This window comes from Musa acuminata, chromosome BXJ1-5, assembly GCF_036884655.1.
Source record: "Musa acuminata AAA Group cultivar baxijiao chromosome BXJ1-5, Cavendish_Baxijiao_AAA, whole genome shotgun sequence".
NCBI classification, from domain to species: domain Eukaryota; kingdom Viridiplantae; phylum Streptophyta; class Magnoliopsida; order Zingiberales; family Musaceae; genus Musa; species Musa acuminata.
Window position 1 is genome coordinate 8350336 of NC_088331.1, and position 19578 is coordinate 8369913.

The window sequence follows — 19578 nt, forward strand, 5'->3', positions numbered from 1 at the left end:
TTGAAGACTCAGCAAAGGCGAGGAGTTGCAGTGTAGACAAAGGCTTCAACAAGGACGTCAAAGGAATAAGTGGGGGAGAATGTCACGGACAAACTTCTAAACAGGATGTTTGATGTAATGCTTATGTATGTCCGTGTCTTTTAGTATGTTCATGCCTTGTACAACATGTAGGGGGACAGCCGAAGGCTAAATAGTCCTATTTTAGTTGGGTTGGTGGCCTCTTTAGGCTTGTAAATAAAGATTGTGTCATGTGGACACGTGCGAGAGATTCTCGATCTATAATGGACCATTTTACCCTTTGTTGTGCAACTGTTCAAAGCTTGTAAAGTCTGTTTGTAATTTGCATTGTCTATGAAGTGTTTTTCGGAGATGTTTGCTTGTGGATCTCGATTGAGGCATTCTCTCTAACTCGTTCTCTCTTTTGTTGGTCCTAAGGGACAATGGGAGGCTTCGGGGAGGCTGACCTTTGCGGACGGACACGCAAGGGTGCCGCACGACTTAGGCAAAACCAGCTAAGTCCGTGACAAAAGGGCGGCCCTTCATCGTCGCGAGTCGGTATGTACCGACCCTGACAACTTCGGTCACCCGGTAAGGGCCTTCCCAATTGGGAGCTAACTTACCGCGCGCTCGGGTCGGATCGCTAACCTCGGCCTTCAGTAGGACTAGGTCGCCTAGTTTAATGGGTCGGGGTCGTACCTTCCGGTTGTAGACCCTCGCGACCGCTCTTTTATAAGAGAAGGCTTTCAAGTGTGCATCGGCACGCCGTTCTTCGAGCATGTCGAGGGTGGCTCGAAGTCCTTCGTTCACGACCTTCTCATCATAGTTTCTTGTTCGAAGGGTGGGAATAGCCACCTCCAGCGGTAGGACAGCTTCGGTTCCGAACGCAAGTCTATAGGGGGACTCTCCAATCGCGGTTTTGGGGGTGGTGCGTGTTGGGAAATCATAGGGGGGCGACATCATATGTGCAGCGGAAGAACAAGAAAACAAAAATCCCCGATTCCCAAAAAGATGTTCGTCGTCGTGCGAAGATTGGTGCGCAAAAATCCGCAAAACACAAAACTGCGTATAGAGATTGTGTTACCTAGGGAGATCGTATATCCCTGTTTCCTTGCAGATCCTTAGGAGAGGGTGAAGGAGGTCAAGCGTCCTCCTCTCTAGCGGTGATCCACACAGCAGGGTTGCGACGACGCTCCTCAAAACTCCAGGCCTACTCTGAGGTGGAGAGGGAGAGGAGAATAGGAAGGGCAAGCAAAGACTCTAGCCTATGAGGCTGTGAATCCCTCCTATTTATAGAGATCCCGTGTCAAAACCCTAATGGGTCCTTTCCCTAGTGGGTATTGGATCTGCATCCAATAAGACAGGGCTCCGTCGGATATCTCATATCCGAACCTCTACTCATCGCAATGCCTACCATATGTGTGTGACCCTCTAGGCCCAATATCGAGCTGGCCGTGAGTCATACCTGTCAGAACTCCTTCTGACTGAGTGAATTATTATCTCTGTAATAATTCACTCGACTCATCGACTACGGAAGTACTAGGCCACTACGCCGTAGTCCCCAGACGATACAGGGGAATCCAATCCATTGGACCTGTCTGTCCTCAGTTACCATGTACCTATAGTCCCTCATCCATCTAATATCCCAGAGACCGTATATCGAGCATGGTGCTGTCAGACCCATACGGTTTCTACTCGAGTCTCGCTCTAATCGGATTCTCCCGGAGAACTCTTTCTCTCTCAACCCGAATGACCCTGGCCAGGGATTTGTCTGAGCAAGAACACATAGGATATTCCTCTCATGACGCCGAGAGTGGATGATCCTCTGTCGACACTCAATAGCCCTCGTAAGGTCGACTACCACTCCCAATGACCAGCTGTACTAGATCTGGGAACAGCCAAACCTATAAGTCTGGTATCAAAGAGTGGAGCACTCATACAGGACATCCTTGGTGTCTCAAGTCTAAGAACCAGATACACCACTAGGACTACAGAATCGTTGTCTGACAATAAGGCATCATCAACCATCCAGCATTCCGTAAGCGGATCAATCAGTGAACTCATTCTCCAATGAGCACCTGTACTGTATCCCTAGTGTCCCTACACGAGCAGCTATGAGACCAGCTGCATCCATCATATGGACGGGTATACAGCACACCAGTCTATCCGGTTATCACGATGTCCCTCTCGAGTAACCTATGACCGGGATTATTTAGGATATGTGTTTAAAGGTGAATCGATCTCATTATCGTGATCTCATCACGATCCGATTCCCATTGCACAAATCCAAGGACATCACAATATATATGCATTTATGCAATAGTTATAAAGTGATATACGCCAAAATATAATAAGCAAAAAGATTCTGTATCAAGTCACACGTGCCATCACTCACGTGATTGGCTTGCTGGGCACCTATGACTAGCAGTGCGTAACGACCATAAGACGCTCGGGAGTTCGTACGCCCAAGCCGATCGGGCTGCAGACACTCCTTTTGAGCTCATCTAGAATGGACCAATTGGTTACCTCCGCTAGCCCGTTCGTCTGGGGGTGAGCCACCGAGCTGAACTTTAGTTGGATTCCGTGGCTTGCACAGAACTCCCGGAACCTTCTACCGATGAACTAGGGCCCATTATCTGTAATGATGGTTCTGGGCAAGCCGAACCGAGTCATCAGGTTCCTCCATACGAACTTCTCAATTTGACGCTCCGTGATCGTCGCCAGTGGCTCGGCTTCGACCCACTTTGTGAAATAATCCACTCCCACGACGATATATCTCCGCTGTCCCGAGGCTGGCGGGAAAAGTCCGAGCAGGTCCAAACTCCACTGTGCGAATGGCCATGCGCAATCGATGGGGGTGAGTGAGACCGCAGGCTGCCGGGGTGTGCGAGCGTGTTCTTGGCACGAACTGCACCGCTGCACGTAGGCCTTCGCGTCCCGGCACATGGTCGGCCAGTAGTAACCTTGGCGAAGTATTTTGTGCGCCAGGGTTCGCCCGCCGATGTGCTCCCGGTAAACCCCTCGGTGGACCTCAGCCAGAACCGTCCGAGCTTCATCGGGCTCCACGCACCATAGGAGGGGGTATGTGAAGGACCGCTTATAGAGCCATCCACTCACCTCGGTGTACCACGCATGCGTGCGACGCAGGCGCCGAGCCGTAGCCTCGTCGGGAGGAAGGGTCCCGTCCCACTTGAAGTGTAGCAATTCTTGTACCCAGGTGGTAGGTGCATCGCCCGAGGTCGCCGCTGCGATTTCAATGGCACGGGCAAGGAGCTCCTCGACCTCGGGCCCGGCTTCGAGGGCTGGCTTTGACGCCAGCTTAGCTAGGGTGTCGGCTCGCTCGTTTTCTCCCCTCGAGACATTAGATAATGTAAAATGAGGGAACTTGGCGGTCAGGTTTTTTACATGTGCCAGGTACTTCGCCATGATCGGGTCCCGAGCCTCGTATCCCCCGCTGAGTTGCTCGGCTACTAGTTGCGAGTCGGTGAGGACACGTATGACGACCACCTGCATCTCGAGGGCCAACCTGAGTCCTGCTAGAAGTGCCTCGTATTCTGCCTCGTTGTTAGTGGCCTGGAACCCGAAGCGGAGGGAGCGCTCGAACGACCACCCGTCGGGAGCTAGCAGCACCAGCCCCGCACCGGCGCCCTTTGAGTTGGCCGATCCGTCGACGTGCAGGACTCAGGCTTCGGGAGGTTGCTCGAGACCCTCGTCCTCGATCTGGGTTAATTCTGCGATGAAGTCGACCACGGACTGGGTTTTGATAGCGGTCCTGGGCACATACTGTACGTCATGCTCGCCGAGCTCCACCGCCCATTTGAGAAGACGTCCTGCAACATCAAATTTAGACAAGATCTGCCGAAGTGGTTGGTCGGTGATGACCTCCACCGGGTGAGCCTGGAAGTAGGGGCGTAGCTTCCGGGCTGATAGCACGAGCGCAACTGCCAGTTTCTCGATCGGTGGGTGTCGTTTCTCGGGCCCGTTCAGGACGTGGCTGACATAGTAGTCCGGAAGATGTTCGCCGGAATTTTCTTTGATCAGGACGGAACTGACTACATGCTGAGAGGCAGCCAGGTAGAGGCCTAGCTTCTCCCCAGGAGAGACTGAGGCAAGTCGGGGGAGGTTGGCCAAGTGTTGCTTCATTTGTTTGAAGGGCTTCCTCGGATTATGCCGTCCATTGAAAATTTTTCGGGCTCTTCAGTGCTCTGAAGAAAGGGAGGCAGCGATCACCCGACCGGGCAAGGAAATGGGACATGGCGACGAGCCTCCCGTTAAGGCGTTGCAGGTCTTTGATCGTCCGAGGTGACTGCATATTGATGCTCGCCTGAACTTTCTTCGGGTTGGCGTCAATTCCTCTTTCGTATATGATGAACCCGAGGAACTTTCCCGAGGTGATGCCGAAGGCGCACTTTGCGGGGTTGAGTCGCATGCCGTACTTGCGTAGCGTGGCAAATGCCTCGGCCATATCGGCCAGGTGGTCTCCTGCCTCTTGGCTTTTCACAATCATGTCGTCAACATAAACTTCCATGTTCCGCCCGATCTGGTGGGCGAACATCTTGTTCACTGTTCTCTAGTATGTAGCCCCGGCGTTCTTCATTCCGAAGGGCATGACCTTATAAAAGTAAACCCCTTGATAGGTGAGAAAGGCCGTATGCTCTTGGTCTTCGGGTGCCATTGTGATCTGGTTGTATCCCGAGAAGGCGCCCATAAATAAGAGGCGGGCGTGTTCGGCTGTAGCGTCGACCAACTGGTCGACCTTTGGAAGGGGGTAGCAATCCTTCGGGCATGCATTGTTGAGACTAGTGTAATCAACGCACATCCTCCAGCTTCCATTAGGTTTGTTGACGAGGACTACATTGGATAGCCATCGTGGGTATCTGGCTTCTTCTATGAAGTCTGCCGCCAAAAGTCGGCCCACTTTTTCTCGTATAGCCAACTGCCGATCAGGGGCCTGCCGTTTGGGTTTTTGCTTTACCGAGCGAGCGTCGGGTGAAATATTGAGGTGATGTTGTGCGACCTCCGGGTCGACGCCCGTCATGTCAGATGGCGACCAAGCGAAGACGTCAACATTTTTCTGTAGGAAGCCGACGAGCTGCCTTCGTTCTTACTCGGGAAGCTCCGATCCGATCTTGACCGTCTGGTCTGGCCGACTCTCTAGCAGCGGCAAGTCGATGGTGGACCCCCTCGGCTCAGGATGGGGGGCTGGCTTCTTCGCCTCCCAGGGGTCCGCCAATGGTTGTTCGACCCTTGCTCTCTTGTGTAACGAAACAACGGTCAGGTAGCAACGCTTGGATTCTCGGGGGCTTCCCGTGACCTCTCCGGTACCGGCGTGGGTCGGGAACTTCACGGTTTGGTAGTAAGTTGAGACGACGACTCTAACTTTGTTGAGGGTCGGCCGACCGAGAATGGCGTTGTATGCAGTGGGGAGGTCGATCACTAAGAAGGTGGTCATCACTGTCTTCGACCTCGGTGGGGCTCCCAGGGTCAAGGGCAAAGTGATTGCCCCCAGCGGTGAGATCGAATCACCGGTGAATCCGGTGAGTGCCGAGAATATCGGCTTTATGTTGTCTCCGGACAAGCCGAGCTTTTGGAAGGCGTCGAAGTAGAGTATGTCGGCCGAGCTCCCGGTATCGACCATGATCCTTCTTACTTGCACATTGGCGATCCTGGCCGATATCACGAGCGCATCGTCGTGCTCGGATTGGTCGGATGCTCCGGCCGGGAAAGTAACCTCGGGCTCGGGCCCTTGCCTGGGAGCTTCGGCTGGGGCGGCTCGGGCATATGCCTTTCTTCTGGTCATGGAATCCCCGCCAGATGCGGGGCCGCCAGCTATTGTTGGGAAATCATAAGGGGGCGACATCATATGCGCAGCGGAAGAACAAGAAAACAAAAATCCCCGATTCCCAAAAAGATGTTCGTCGTCGTGCGATGATTGGTGCGCAAAATCCGAAAAAACACAAAACTGCGTATAGAGATTGTGTTACCTAGGGAGATCGTATATCCCTGTTTCCTTGCAGATCCTTAGGAGAGGGTGAAGGAGGTCAAGCGTCCTCCTCTCTAGCGGTGATCCACACAGCAGGGTTGCGACGACGCTCCTCAAAACTCCAGGCCTACTCTGAGGTGGAGAGGGAGAGGAGAATAGGAAGGGCAAGCAAAGACTCTAGCCTATGAGGCTGTGAATCCCTCCTATTTATAGAGATCCCGTGTCAAAACCCTAATGGGTCCTTTCCCTAGTGGGTATTGGATCTGCATCCAATAAGACAGGGCTCCGTCGGATATCTCATATCCGAACCTCTACTCATCGCAATGCCTACCATATGTGTGTGACCCTCTAGGCCCAATATCGAGCTGGCCGTGAGTCATACCTGTCAGAACTCCTTCTGACTGAGTGAATTATTATCTCTGTAATAATTCACTCGACTCATCGACTACGGAAGTACTAGGCCACTACGCCGTAGTCCCCAGACGATACAGGGGAATCCAATCCATTGGACCTGTCTGTCCTCAGTTACCATGTACCTATAGTCCCTCATCCATCTAATATCCCAGAGACCGTATATCGAGCATGGTGCTGTCAGACCCATACGGTTTCTACTCGAGTCTCGCTCTAATCGGATTCTCCCGGAGAACTCTTTCTCTCTCAACCCGAATGACCCTAGCCAGGGATTTGTCTGAGCAAGAACACATAGGATATTCCTCTCATGACGCCGAGAGTGGATGATCCTCTGTCGACACTCAATAGCCCTCGTAAGGTCGACTACCACTCCCAATGACCAGCTGTACTAGATCTGAGAACAGTCAAACCTATAAGTCTGGTATCAAAGAGTGGAGCACTCATACAGGACATCCTTGGTGTCTCAAGTCTAAGGACCAGATACACCACTAGGACTATGGAATCGCTGTCTGACAATAAGGCATCATCAACCATCCAGCATTCCGTAAGCGGATCAATCAGTGAACTCATTCTCCAATGAGCACCTGTACTGTATCCCTAGTGTCCCTACACGAGCAGCTATGAGACCAGCTGCATCCATCATATGGACGGGTATACAGCACACCAGTCTATCCGGTTATCACGATGTCCCTCTCGAGTAACCTATGACCGGGATTATTTAGGATATGTGTTTAAAGGTGAATCGATCTCATTATCGTGATCTCATCACGATCCGATTCCCATTGCACAAATCCAAGGACATCACAATATATATGCATTTATGCAATAGTTATAAAGTGATATATGCCAAAATATAATAAGCAAAAAGATTCTGTATCAAGTCACACGTGCCATCACTCACGTGATTGGCTTGCTGGGCACCTATGACTAGCAGCTATCACGTCGATGTGTCATTCGATGGGACCCTCCGGGCGTAGCGAAAGTTCCTTGTCCGGCCGAAGGTACTGGCCGAGATGTCCTCTACGAATGAGCTCCTCGATCTGCCTTTTTAACTCCCGACACTGTTCAGTGTCATGCCCATGTTGCCGGTGGAAGCGACAGTACTTCAATCGGTCCGCCAGCTCCCGCGGACTCCTCATCAGGTAGGGCTCTTTGAGCAGTCCCTTCTCCCTTATGTGGAGAAATATTTCTATTTGGGACGCGTTCAAGGCAGGGAGAGGGGGTCTCGGTGCCGGCGGGTCAGATCTGTCCAACCTACGCCAAGACGCCGCGGATTGCTGCTACCGGGGCGGCTCCGGCTTGACCCTCTTGTGCTCTTCGCGCCTCCCGGCCATCCATGTCTCTGCGGCGATGAACTGGCTCGCTCGCTGGAGCATCTCGGGTACCGTCGTGGGGGGTCGCTCCACCAGAGACCAGAAGAACCTAGCCGAGATGTCCTCTACGAATGAGCTCCTTGATCTGCCTTTTTAACTCCCGACACTGTTCAGTGTCATGCCCATGCTGCCGGTGGAAGCGGCAGTACTTCGATCTGTCCGCCAGCTCCCGCGGACTCCTCATCGGGTAGGGCTCTTTGAGCAGTCCCTTCTCCCTTATGTGGAGAAATATTTATGTTCGGGACGCGTTCAAGGCGGGGAGAGGGGGTCTCGGTGCCGGCGGGTCGGATCTGTCCAACCTACGTCGAGACGCCGCGGATTGCTGCTGCCGGGGCGGCTCCGGCTTGACCCTCTTGTGATCTTCGTGCCTCCCGGCCATCCATGTCTCTGCGACGATGAACTGGCTCGCTCGCTGGAGCATCTCGGGTACCGTCGTGGGGGGTCGCTCTACCAGAGACCAGAAGAACCTGGAAGGCCACAGGCCTATCATGAATGCTTGCATCAATAGAGAGGGGTGAGCGTCTGAGAGCCCTCGAATCTGCATCGTAAAACGGTTCACAAAATGGGAGAGGGGCTCGTCCTCCCTTTGGTTGAGTCTGAGGAGCAACGCCACGGACGGCTTCGGTCGGCCGTAGGCCAGGAAGTTGAGCTCGAAGTCTCTAGCGAGCTAATCGAAGGAAGTGATGGTCCCGGTCTTCAGGCCGCTGTACCACGCGTGGGCCAGCCCCCTCAAAGTCGTTGGGAACGCCCTTCACATCAAGGTGTTAGAAGTCCCATATAGCGCCATTTGGGCGCGAAATGCGGCTACGTGGTCCGCGGGGTCAGTGGCGCCGTCATAGGCGTCTAGCAAAGGGAGCCGGAAGTGTGGTGGGATCACTTGATCTTGTATTTCGGGTGCGAACGGGGACCCTTGGTGTCCGTCCGCTCCGAGCTCTCCTTTTGATTTGCGAACCTCTTGCTGTACTTCGTCGAGGCGTTGACTAACGAGGCGCAACTGGGCTCGCAGGGCGTTCGTCGAGTCCGCAGATAGCACCTCAGGCTCTGGGCGACTCGACGTGTCTTCCGCCTCTCGGTTCCCGGGCTGGGCTGTTCGGTTTCGAGGCGAAGTAGGGAGCTCGGGAAGTGGTGCATGAGTTCAGGTAGGGGGCTCCCGCTGTTGTAGAGGCTGGGTTATATGTGGGGGCGTCGGTTGGGAGACGAGTAGGATGATAGTCTGCACCACGCCCGCCAGTGCTCGAACTTGATGAGCGAGGTCGTGGAAGGCTTCGGGCGATACAGGCGACGGGCCAATGGGATCGTCGGGTGGCGACAAACCCGGGTCGTTGAACAGCCGCCAGTAGCGCTCCGATGTTGTGGCAGGGCGTTTGTCTCGGGGTTCATCTCACAGGGGATGTTCTTCTGGGGTGTTGACCGGACGCGACCCCATGGCTGCGGGTTCACCAGAGTGGATCTGCTGATCGCTCGACATTCGGGGCCCTCCTTCTAGCGCCAAAATGTTAGTGTAAACAACTTTATGCCGTGGCCTCGGGGCCGACGCGGCTTGGTTCGGGTCCGAATGCGCAAGGATCTTGCGCGGTGTTCCTCGGGACAGTTGGGGTGGTCGGTTACGATGGTCCGGGCGGGACGTTGCGTGGGGAGTGAAGCTTTTCCGCGGCGCTGGGAAGATGCAATCTCGCCCTTGTACCTGCACACAGGTCAGGTCGGAAGCTCGGCCCGACCCCTCCGACGATCAAGTTAGATGATGTGGAAGGAGTTTTTTGGTGAAGAAGTGTCCCCCCCCCCCCCTAGTTTAGAACTCGGGGGTATTTATAGGGCAGTTTAGTATTACCTGATGTGTCTGCCTGCAGGAGACAGGATCGTACCTCTGATGGCGTCTGACATCACCCTTGTCGTTGCGTGGAGAACCAAGCTGCCGCAGGGTATGGGCATGCCTCGGTGGTCGTTCTCCTCTGCCTTAGTCGAGCGCGTTGGGTTAGGCAACGATGAAGTCTTCGTCTAAGAGCGGGTGATGTCAGCGCCCATCGTGTCGGCATTATTGCCCTCTTTCGGGCAGAGTATCGTCCAGCCATGGCTGACGATGCGTCATGTCGCTATTATTACCCTCATCAACCGTAATGAGGACGAGGAGTCCGACGGATCAAGGTACATAGTGGACTGGTTGTGGGACATCTACGGAAGCGGGGACATTTTACACGCGGCGGATCCCAGGCTGAGCGGAGACTACGATGAGGTGCAGATGGCGTGAGGTTGGCATTAGTGTGTTGCATCCAAACCCCACAACAAGGCCATCCATGAGGATGGCTCTCCAAGTTCTGACCGGTGGAGCTCTCCCTCCGAATCCTGCAACCTGAAAAGCCTGCGTTCATATGGCCTGTGACGCGCTCGCAACGTGAGGTCGATCAGCTTCTTCCTTCTCACCTATTGTCTGCCGGTGGACAGATGAGCCAAAGTTCCTTCGGTGGCAGATGAATGAATCTGCAGTAGCCATCAAGCCATCGTGACGCAGTGTGTCTTCCATTAGCATCGTTCATTAGAGTATGCCACAGCATAATCAATTCTATCCGTAACTCATGTTGCATCATCAATCATCAGTCACAAGAAGATCTGTCCAAAAGTATGACTTTTCTTCTTTCTCTTTTTTATTCTTTTGAGGTTCTCCTGAGAGGACAAGTTGTAATTGCACCAACTGTTGCAGATATGGATATACTGTAGCGTATGGGATATGAGAATTGCTATTGGAGCACTTTCTTTTGCCGTCAAACTCCAACCCCTCGTTCATATTATCCTACAGGAATCTCAATTTTTATGTTCACATCAATTTTACAGAAATCTGCTTCCCGAGAACGATCTTATCGTATCAGCCCATCACATCAATGTTCCTGAATCCTTTCATCTAACAATTTACCTACCATATCCGCATGAGAAGTATTTGTAGTTCTGGCAGTAGCATGAGTTTGTGAAGAGATGGTGAATACGACAGCCATTCCATTGAGGTGAAAAGGATAAGAAGGATTTCTTTTCCGTGGATTTAGTTAAAGAAATTGTATTTGATAAAGAAGTTCTCATGAATTAAATAGTACGAGAAATATGGATTTTTTGGATTTTTTTTTTCTTTAATTTATATTATTTTTACACGATACTGTTCTGCTACTGACATACCGCATAACGCAACAGGTCACTCCAAACTCCCTTGGCGTCGACGGACCTCGTACTGGACCCCGTCACCGGGACAGTGGTGCGGCGACGACGAGCACCCTGCGGCAGGACGGGCAGCTCGAGTGGGAGTGGAGCCACGCGTCGACGCACCCGACGTGGAACCCGTGGCCGCACTGCGGCAGCACCCGGAGCTCGTCCCCCTCCTCGAACTCCGCTAGGCAGATGGGGCACTCCACCAGGCCCCCGCCGCCGGCGCCGTACGAAATCGTCGGCAGCGCCCGCAAAGCCTCCTTCTCGAGGCCCTTGTTGGACGGCAGCACGGGCGAGCGCCGGAGGCAGGCGCAGCGGGCGACAAGGGCAAGCCCCGCGACTGAGACCACGGCGCAGAGAAGGGCGGCGATGACCACCACCACATCCGTGTCGATGGGGACCGACTCCGACGGCGGAAACGACGGTAACTGTTCAGATTCTGTCAGGAGAAATCTCGCCGCGGAAGGCATCGACAAGCAGAGAGACGCTTGCGAGAGAAAGTTGTGCTCAGAGTTGCACTTCGCTTTGTAATAGAGAGCAGAAATCAAATATAAAAGAAGGGAAGAAATCAAGATGAAATGACGACAATGTTCATGTGAAAGGCAACAATGTGTTACTGTAAATCTAATTGGACCAACGAGCTCCAAGGCTGCGCTATATCGTCTTTTCGCCTGAGGTTCTTGCAAACCACGCCCTACAGGCTCCTACGATCATCGAGTATGAGGTGCTGCCTCACTTAACCATTCAGTGATCGAGGGTGAGGCATTTGGTCGAACACCTTTGCGTGGACAATCCTCTCCGAAACAGGGGATCCATGCGCCTCTGCACACTCTGGCAGCAGACTAGGTAAAGGGCAATGCACTAAACATTACTTTGTAACAAGGTAATGGAACGGAGTCGAGAGTCCACATCGTTTACGAATCCATTGGCCACGAGCAGCATCCGAGTGCCCCTTCTTCCTGTGTCCTCGGCACAAAACTTGGTCCGCCCTGCAGTCTTTCCAGTGGATTGGCTTCTTCGGAACAATAAAATTAATAGAAAAGCCTTCTTTTCTTCTCCTTTTTATAGTATACATGCTCTTCAACGACCCAAGCGATCAATGGATGAGAAAGAAAAGTTCTCTTTGTCCTGCACTCACTAACCGCCGCCGCCGCCCCCGCCCAGAAGTCACATCACGAAGAAGAAGAAGAAGCAATTGGATTCTCCTCCCATCAGTCTCGATGAACCAAACGTCGAACTGGTGCTATGAACCATTGAAATATGGGACATGCTTTGTGATTGTACTTTCTACGACATAATATCTCTGGCTGAGAATTCAACACCTAAAATCCATCAATTAATCGATCCACTGATCTCTGTCACCCTTGGCAGCTCCCCTCGTTAAACTGGCAATGTTGATTCTACACCTTGGCCAACCTGCATCACGATTGGCGGATCTAAGTGGGACCCACAAAAAGGTCCCATGGCTGATAGCCTGATATCGATCTCACATCATAATAACAGGCACGATCTTGGCCGTCCACAGCATCACACAAAGGAGTCGATCGGACGATTTGGATTAAGCATTGGCACCAATTCGGTGATCCAAGTCAACCACAATCGGGCCGCGCTAGCGTGTCGGTTGCCCAATCCGGTCTAATTGTACCCCACCAGATTTCGATATAAAATGTACCCTATTCTGTTTCATACTTTTTCCCTCTCTTATTTTCCAAGCTATCGATTTTGCATCTGTTTTCCGACTCTTTCGTGGTGCAATACTCTGCCCGATCTTTCATCTATTCTTAGAATGTTCGGCGAACTCAACGGAAAGAGGAGAAGGCAACGGCCTTTGATCGATGAGTTGTTGGGGATATCGTGGAAATGCCTGTCCCTTTTGGTACGTTCTAGGGTTTGTTTTGAAGACATGTTGGTTGGAGCGATTTATGTCGATTGCTTTGGTTCTCCTGTTTGGATCCTTCGATTCGTCGTATTGGCGTGCTAAAATTGGGATTTTGGCGACTTCTGTGCAGTGTTTTGATTTGATGTTGAGGCATTTGGTGGCAAAGTTTCTATCTTTAGCGGGGTTTCCCGGAAGGAACAGTATTTGTTACCGATTTTGATTAGGTCTGGCACCGTTGGAGGATCTTGCTCGATTCGGAACTATCGACGTATATTTATTCGCTATCGAGATTTGGAGCTGACACATTCGTCGCGGCCGATATTTATAAGGGAGAATCTTTTCTTGAGGTTTAGGTTGCTGGATATCACCTTTGTTCGGGTTGCTTGAGAGGCGAAAGTTTCATTTTGTGCAAATAGTATTACTGCTTGCGAGGTCTCCTTGAATCATTCTTCGATATCAGAGTACGTTTTTAATGGTTTGGAAAGATTCCATGGCAGCCAGTACAGAATTTCCACCCCCAATGGTGATGCTGGATGGCAAGTACGGAAGCAAGGAGAACGGTTCTTTGATTGTTGGTGGCAGTGAAGATCTCAATACTTCGGAGGGCAGGAAGGATGTGAAAGTTGGGAAACCTCCTCGGCACCTCTCTGTTATTCGACATACCGTCGGCCTGGTCGGTCTGGTTCGTTCAACCGATCCGTGTCCCTTCTTTTTAAGATTTCTTTTTTTCCCGGTGATTGCGCTATCATTATCTTAGTGATCATGGTTTCATTTTCTAAATATTTTAGGACTTGAATCTGGGGACTCTTGGCTTGATTTGTCCACAGGAAGGTCAGAGTGCCTTCCTGCCTGTGTTCCGGTCAGGCAGCTGTTCGGAGATTGGGCCAAAGCCATACATGGAGGACGAGCATATCTGCATAGATAATCTAGTCAAGCATCTTGGAGCTTCTGTCAATTGCCCATCACCTGGTGCTTTTTATGGAGTGAGCTTCAGTGATCTGGAATTCAATTCTGTGAACTTGTGGACTAAGCCACGGCCTCCTATTTGATCATGATGTGGTCTTTATTTTAGGAATTTCTTTATCTCTTATCGTGTTGGAAAATTTCCTAGCATTGTGTGTTTGATATAGTTTTTCTTGCTCAATATTAGAAATTTTTTGAGCACTTACTTAGCAGTTTGTGTGTGCAGGTTTTTGATGGACATGGTGGCAAAGATGCAGCATGTTTTGTTCGTAATAACATCCTCAAATTTATAACCGAGGACAATCGTTTCCCTGCCAGTGCGAAGAAGGCCATGAAGAGTGCATTTACCAAAGCTGATTATGCTTTTGCTGATTCTGTCTCACTTGATCGATTCTCTGGAACGACAGCACTTACTGCTCTTATTTTAGGAAGGTAAGATTTGATATCACTTTCTAATGATATTTAGTTTTGTATTGCAATAAAGTTGAGTTGTACTGGGAGTTGCTATTTGATTTCACTGTTAATGCTTCAAAACTTGTTTAAAATAATTTTATATTGGATCATATAGGCACTAAAGGCCTTGAATGCATTGAAATCTACATATTTTCTGTGGCAGCACAATTGTGACATTAGAGGTTATCATATCTCTTTTAAGATTAATACTGTAGCTTGTTCAATGAAGTTGTCATTTTATGGAAAATCATGATTATCTGACGGATCATTATCTTCAGTTTAGTGGAGCTAACTGATATTAATGATCTGAAATATGAAATACTTGAAGTTTGAACATTACTCTTTCTCACAAAAATTCCTTTCAAGGCCCTAGAGATTGACAGACCTTATCATCCATATTGCTTGATGATCAGATGCATATAAAATTTTGTGCTGCATCATAATTTAACAGGGCTTCAGAGAAGTGGCAGGTCCTGTATCCACTTAAATGGAGGCACTGCATTTTAATTGTATAATTTGATACAATATGCTTCATAAAAAATGATATTCATAAGGTAATTCAAGATTGTTTGGTTGCTTATTGCTGTATCTTTGCTGTTTAAGATTGGTATGGTGGTTACTGTTATTTGATCTCTTGAAGTCCTTAGATGTTAATAACTCCGGCTTTTTGTACCTTTGTAGGTCACTGCTAATTGCTAATGCAGGTGATTGCCGTGCTGTACTAGGGAAGCGTGGCCGAGCTATGGAACTTTCGAGAGACCATAAACCTAGCTGCAGTGTGGAACGGCTCAGAATTGAGAAGCTTGGCGGTAGTGTCTATGATGGATATCTCAATGGTCAACTATCGGTAGCAAGGGCTATTGGTGACTGGCACATGAAGGGCTCAAAAGATTCTGCTTGCCCGTTGATCGCTGAACCAGAGTTGCAGGAGACACTTCTCACAGAAGAAGACGAGTTTTTGATACTGGGCTGTGACGGCCTTTGGGATGTCATGAGCAGTCAGTGTGCAGTGACGATAGCGAGGAAGGAGCTCATGGCTCACAATGATCCGGAGAGGTGCTCGAGGGAACTCGTGCAAGAAGCACTGAAGCGAAACACTTGCGACAATCTAACTGTGGTGGTCGTCTGCTTTTCTCCACATCCACCTCCTCGCATTGAGATCCCGAGACCTCGAGTTCGGAGGAGTATCTCTATGGAAGGTTTGCATCTCCTACAGGGAGCCCTGGACAGCAATATGTAATGTTAAAGCTTTTAATCCTCCATTTATCTATTCTTCTGCCTGTAAAGGATGGACATCGAAATCATGTCCACTTGTGTATTTTCAGTGAGGTTGTAGGTAAATTTTGTAGACTACTTTGATGTGTTCTGATGAAGAACATTTGATGAATCTGGAAATTAATCAAGCATCTGTTCTGAACCACAGCTTCAAACCTAATTCCTTCATCGGACCATCCGAAACCACGTGTTCCATAGTATGGTTCTTGCTCAGACCAGCTGGTTGCATTCAGGAGCTTTATTAGACTTGAGGTGCAAACTATATCACATTGGGAAATATTTGTGTTGGAAGAATTTGTGCATTGAGGGTATACGTAGTATCATTACTGTAGATTAAATGATCCGTGCCTCCTACGTATAGAAATCTGTGAGAAGTGGTCTTTCCTACGTATAGAAATCTGTGAGAAGTGGTCTTTCCTGAAACCTTCAGGAAGAAGACCTCCAAATTATGTCAATTGTACAAGCTTTTGATTGTTGATGCATTTGTGGAATTCTCAGAATACATTTCCTGTGGCAGATAGCTCAGACTTTTTGGGACAATATATGACAAATTCTTGATGTAATTGTCTGGCATAATGCTCCGTTGCTTGCTATTTAGAAAAGAATAGTAAACTCAGAATCTTATTAACAACGAGAAATCCTGTCATCTGACATAAAAAAAATTGTATGTTTCTGCAAATAAACAGCAACACTACAGCACAAGACTCAGAGCAACGACACCTGAAGAATGATGTATCTTAAGCATATCTAAGTTCCTATCGTCTCTTTCAATTTCTTTCAAGCCTAACCTGCTGCTTTCCTGACAGTCTTATGATTCCAAAAGTTCGCACTGCTGGGGTATTCATGTATCAAAAGAACAGGGAAATGAACAGTACCAAGAATTTTAGAGGTGATGATTCTTTTCCTTGTCACTGCCAAGGCCTGGTGGTAACCTGTAAACAGATAATAAACAGGAGCAATTTGATGAGAGATGATAAACATGTTTTAAGAAGCATCTCAAAGGAAGAATAAGTAGTCCACGAATAGAAATATCAAAAAAGTTAATGCCAGGGTCAACAATTTGGTATGTGCAGCTTCGTAAGGTCAATCTATGAATGAATGCTTCTATGAAAGAACTATTGATGCATCCTCTATGCAAAATGAAGAAAGAGATGAGGGAAAAAGAAAAACGATTTCATTCAGAATGCAAAGAGGCCTAGAATTTTCAATGATCAAATTGAGGATTTATAATAAACCTGCAACTTTGAGGTACACTCCATGAGTAATGGCTCAATATCTTTATGTCAGGTGGCAGAGACATAAATTTCTTCCAGTCATCAAGCATAGCTCTTAGGTCACTGATCTTTCTTTGCAGGCCGATACAACAGTTTGCATGCATTGTGCAGACCTTGTTGAGATCCCTGCTTGGCTCACAAAACCCACCAAAATGCTTGGTGTTCAGGAATCTTATTCTCACACCTATCTCCCTAACATGTTGGTGATGCTTGATGATGTTAAGCACATTCTGCTCATGGACTCCAGGATATCTGGCACGCGATGAGTACCAGTATTTGTAGAATTCGATGCTTCGGTTGTTAGACTTCACATAGTTGAATCCATTGTTCGGCCAGTTCTTTAAATCAGTAGGATCACCCAAGAAGTTATCACAGGATATCTGGAAATCTCCGTCTGGGTAGAAGAAGGGCAATGGATTCCGGAACCACATTATGTCCACATCCTGCAGCAAAACCAACAACAGACGAATTAGGATGATTCTGTTGTGATGCCATAAGCAATAAATTTCAAGAATTGTCCACATGCACACAACTATTGACAAAATCAAAGACACTAGTAGATGAATGAGATATCTTGATTTTTCATGCTCTTCCTAGAGACCAAACGAAGAACCGACCCCCTACCAGAAAGGAAGAAATCCATGGTAAATGCAATGTGACAAACTTTGGTATTCACCATCAGTGCAATAACCAGTCTTGCATATTTTTCCAGTCCTTGGAAGGCAACATGCAGAGGAGCTGCCGCATTATCTTGCCAAGGAAACATTTTAAACCACTATAGATAATTGCAAAAGTTAATCACTATTAATACATAAATCATATTTGATTCAGAGACATGAAGTACTAATAAGTATTGATTGCTAAGGTGTAAAATCTTGCAAATTTGCAATCGCATCATATTGATGTCTCACAGGAAACTCTGTAGCTGTCATCACACATCATAGAATATACGATCTGATGAAACAGACTGGCATTTATGATCCCCAAGCATACCTATATTCACTTCTTTACAAGAATTTACTCTGATCTGCCGTAGATCACAGGATCAAAAGTCCGATCTTTATCTAGTAAGAGCCATAAACTATTGGCACGTTGATGGATGCTTTTCCATAGGACTTTGAGAATCTCTTATGGCTCATGACAACTTTTGATGTGCTATGTGGGTCATTCATTAGATCTTTGACGCTCGAGCTATTGAAGCACGAATGGTGGATCCCTGAAGTATGATTCATGACTTTCTCTACCAAATAAAAGCATAGAGTGGCATAGGTTTGCTACACTGAATGAATCGCAGACGTGTACTTTCCTTGTGAAGAAATGCATATATGGTGTTCATGTGGGACTCGGCGATCCGTTCATAGATTACAGTTTGAGTGCTTTAGGTATCAACTTCAATGCCAAATCAGTAATATGTCGAGTATTCTCGACGTGGAAATTAGAATCTTCTATAGACAGAATCAATGTCCGAGGTGTATCTAACCATTGTAATTGTGAATCTGTGCCTTGGTTATTTAGATACGCTTCAAACGTGACATGGGAACACTTACACCCCCGTCTACCTGCTTGGTGAGAAGAGAAATCAGATAGGATCCACGTAGGACCCACCTGAACTAACAGCCGTAGCCAGTTAAAATAAGCTATTTGCGTGGGTGAACTTAAAAAAGCGGAATTTTGTTTTCCTTTTCCCACGAAATTGCTGCTTCAGAGCGGCGACAACAGAGTCCATGGATTGAAGCATGGTTGCTGTGGAAGAGATTGAACTCACCGAGAAGATGAAGTCGTAACCTTTCTCGAGAACCACGCGCAGAAAATCCAGCCTCGCCCACATCATGTCCAAGTATTCCGGAGTGTTGAAGACCTTCTCGCCGGAGAAATCCACCCCCTCGGTCTTGAGGTCGAAGCAGTGGTCGTGTACGGCGAGGCATCGCTCGTACGCCTTGTCGTCCACGGCGACGATCACCAGGTGGTTGAGGAGCTCGCTCGTTCCGTTGCCGACGCGGAAACTCTCGAGGAAGAGATCCAGCACTGAACCGGGCGTAGACCAGAATGCATTCAAGGAGGTCAATATTACCGTGTTGTCTCTGGTGGCCGCTGCTCTCAGAACCCTCTCCAGCCGGACATCTTGGCTTTCCTGCAGCAGCAACAGCGCCATTCCATCAGATCAGGACTCGGATCAATGTGCTTGCCTAGTGAACATACTGTACCGGTCCATTCTGCACAGGACGAGGAGAGGAGCTTGGCAACGGGTCGGAAGCGACGGCGGAGTCGACCGGCCGCTGCACGGCAACTGGGGGGCTGAGCTCCACGCGGAGGGACGCCGGGGGAAAAAGGACGGCCGGCGTGGTGGTGGTGCGGTAGAGCAAGGTGAAGGAGAGGGCGATGACCATGAGGAAGAGGAGCGGGGAGATCCACCTGCGGGTGGACGAGTCCGCCGCCTTGGCGCCGAAGACGGAGACCGCGGGGGAGGCCTTCATGGCAAGGGAAGAAGACCAGATCTGAGAAGTTGGCGACGGTTCTCCTCTCGGGGTTTCGACCGCACAGGGGGGAGGAGCAGGAGGACGGTCTAAATCTCCATGGAATGGGGAGGACTCCATGATTGATTGCCAATTAATAACCAACAGCAGCAACGCATCATTGCTTTACAGCAGCGGCCGTCGTCGTTGTCTTCTAATGACATGTGGGCATCACGTCTTCGCTTGCACCACAAATCCCTCCCCAGTTGCTGTCAGGTCACCTGTCCGAGCTCTGGCTCGGCAGGTGTTCGATGGCTTACCTCGGAACGTA

At 49.4% G+C, this 19578-nt stretch overlaps 4 protein-coding genes across 6 annotated transcripts; 1 reads left to right on the forward strand and 3 right to left on the reverse strand.

Annotated features, from left to right (window-relative positions):
* Nucleotides 1-5101: 5101 nt before the first annotated feature.
* LOC135675222 (uncharacterized) lies at nucleotides 5102-5857 on the reverse strand. The gene has a single exon (XM_065185497.1). The coding sequence runs from the start codon at nucleotides 5855-5857 to the stop codon at nucleotides 5102-5104; it is 756 nt and encodes a 251-aa protein (XP_065041569.1).
* A 4950-nt stretch (nucleotides 5858-10807) lies between these two features.
* On the reverse strand, nucleotides 10808-12151 carry LOC135673569 (RING-H2 finger protein ATL8-like). 3 transcript variants are annotated; one of them, XM_065182622.1, is made up of 2 exons: nucleotides 11568-12151; nucleotides 10808-11473 (listed from the first exon to the last, which is right to left on the reverse strand). In XM_065182622.1, the coding sequence occupies exon 2, from the start codon at nucleotides 11418-11420 to the stop codon at nucleotides 10986-10988; it is 435 nt and encodes a 144-aa protein (XP_065038694.1). In that variant the 5' UTR covers nucleotides 11421-11473; nucleotides 11568-12151; the 3' UTR covers nucleotides 10808-10985. The 3 variants fall into 3 exon arrangements, with proteins under 3 accessions (XP_065038694.1, XP_065038696.1, XP_065038695.1); XM_065182624.1 differs by having other exon boundaries at nucleotides 10810-11772; nucleotides 11860-12147; XM_065182623.1 differs by having other exon boundaries at nucleotides 10810-11781; nucleotides 11860-12147.
* A 485-nt stretch (nucleotides 12152-12636) lies between these two features.
* On the forward strand, nucleotides 12637-15665 carry LOC135673570 (probable protein phosphatase 2C 27). The gene is made up of 5 exons (XM_065182625.1): nucleotides 12637-12826; nucleotides 12960-13511; nucleotides 13618-13812; nucleotides 14019-14224; nucleotides 14927-15665. The coding sequence occupies exons 2-5, from the start codon at nucleotides 13302-13304 to the stop codon at nucleotides 15483-15485; spliced, it is 1170 nt and encodes a 389-aa protein (XP_065038697.1). The 5' UTR covers nucleotides 12637-12826; nucleotides 12960-13301; the 3' UTR covers nucleotides 15486-15665.
* Nucleotides 15666-16075: 410 nt separating this feature from the next.
* On the reverse strand, nucleotides 16076-19542 carry LOC135673572 (uncharacterized protein At4g15970-like). Its single transcript, XM_065182627.1, has 4 exons — nucleotides 18999-19542; nucleotides 18560-18925; nucleotides 16756-17237; nucleotides 16076-16452 (listed from the first exon to the last, which is right to left on the reverse strand). Exons 1-4 carry the CDS (start codon nucleotides 19386-19388, stop codon nucleotides 16404-16406), a joined length of 1287 nt encoding a protein of 428 aa, XP_065038699.1. The 5' UTR covers nucleotides 19389-19542; the 3' UTR covers nucleotides 16076-16403.
* Between the last annotated feature and the right edge of the window lie 36 nt (nucleotides 19543-19578).

Excerpts from the sequence above, each read along its gene's own strand:
- LOC135675222 (XM_065185497.1), bottom strand. The coding sequence starts at position 5,857 with ATGTCGCCCCCTTATGATTTCCCAACAATAGCTGGCGGCCCCGCATCT.
- LOC135673569 (XM_065182622.1), bottom strand. The coding sequence starts at position 11,420 with ATGCCTTCCGCGGCGAGATTTCTCCTGACAGAATCTGAACAGTTACCG.
- LOC135673570 (XM_065182625.1), top strand. The coding sequence starts at position 13,302 with ATGGTTTGGAAAGATTCCATGGCAGCCAGTACAGAATTTCCACCCCCA. Across the intron at positions 13,813-14,018 it reads CACCTGGTGCTTTTTATGGA|GTTTTTGATGGACATGGTGG; the intron begins GTGAGCTTCAGT and ends TTGTGTGTGCAG. Across the intron at positions 14,225-14,926 it reads ACTGCTCTTATTTTAGGAAG|GTCACTGCTAATTGCTAATG; the intron begins GTAAGATTTGAT and ends GTACCTTTGTAG.
- LOC135673572 (XM_065182627.1), bottom strand. The coding sequence starts at position 19,388 with ATGGAGTCCTCCCCATTCCATGGAGATTTAGACCGTCCTCCTGCTCCT. Across the intron at positions 18,926-18,998 it reads GTCCTGTGCAGAATGGACCG|GAAAGCCAAGATGTCCGGCT; the intron begins GTACAGTATGTT and ends TTGCTGCTGCAG. Across the intron at positions 17,238-18,559 it reads GTTACGACTTCATCTTCTCG|GATGTGGACATAATGTGGTT; the intron begins GTGAGTTCAATC and ends GTTTTGCTGCAG.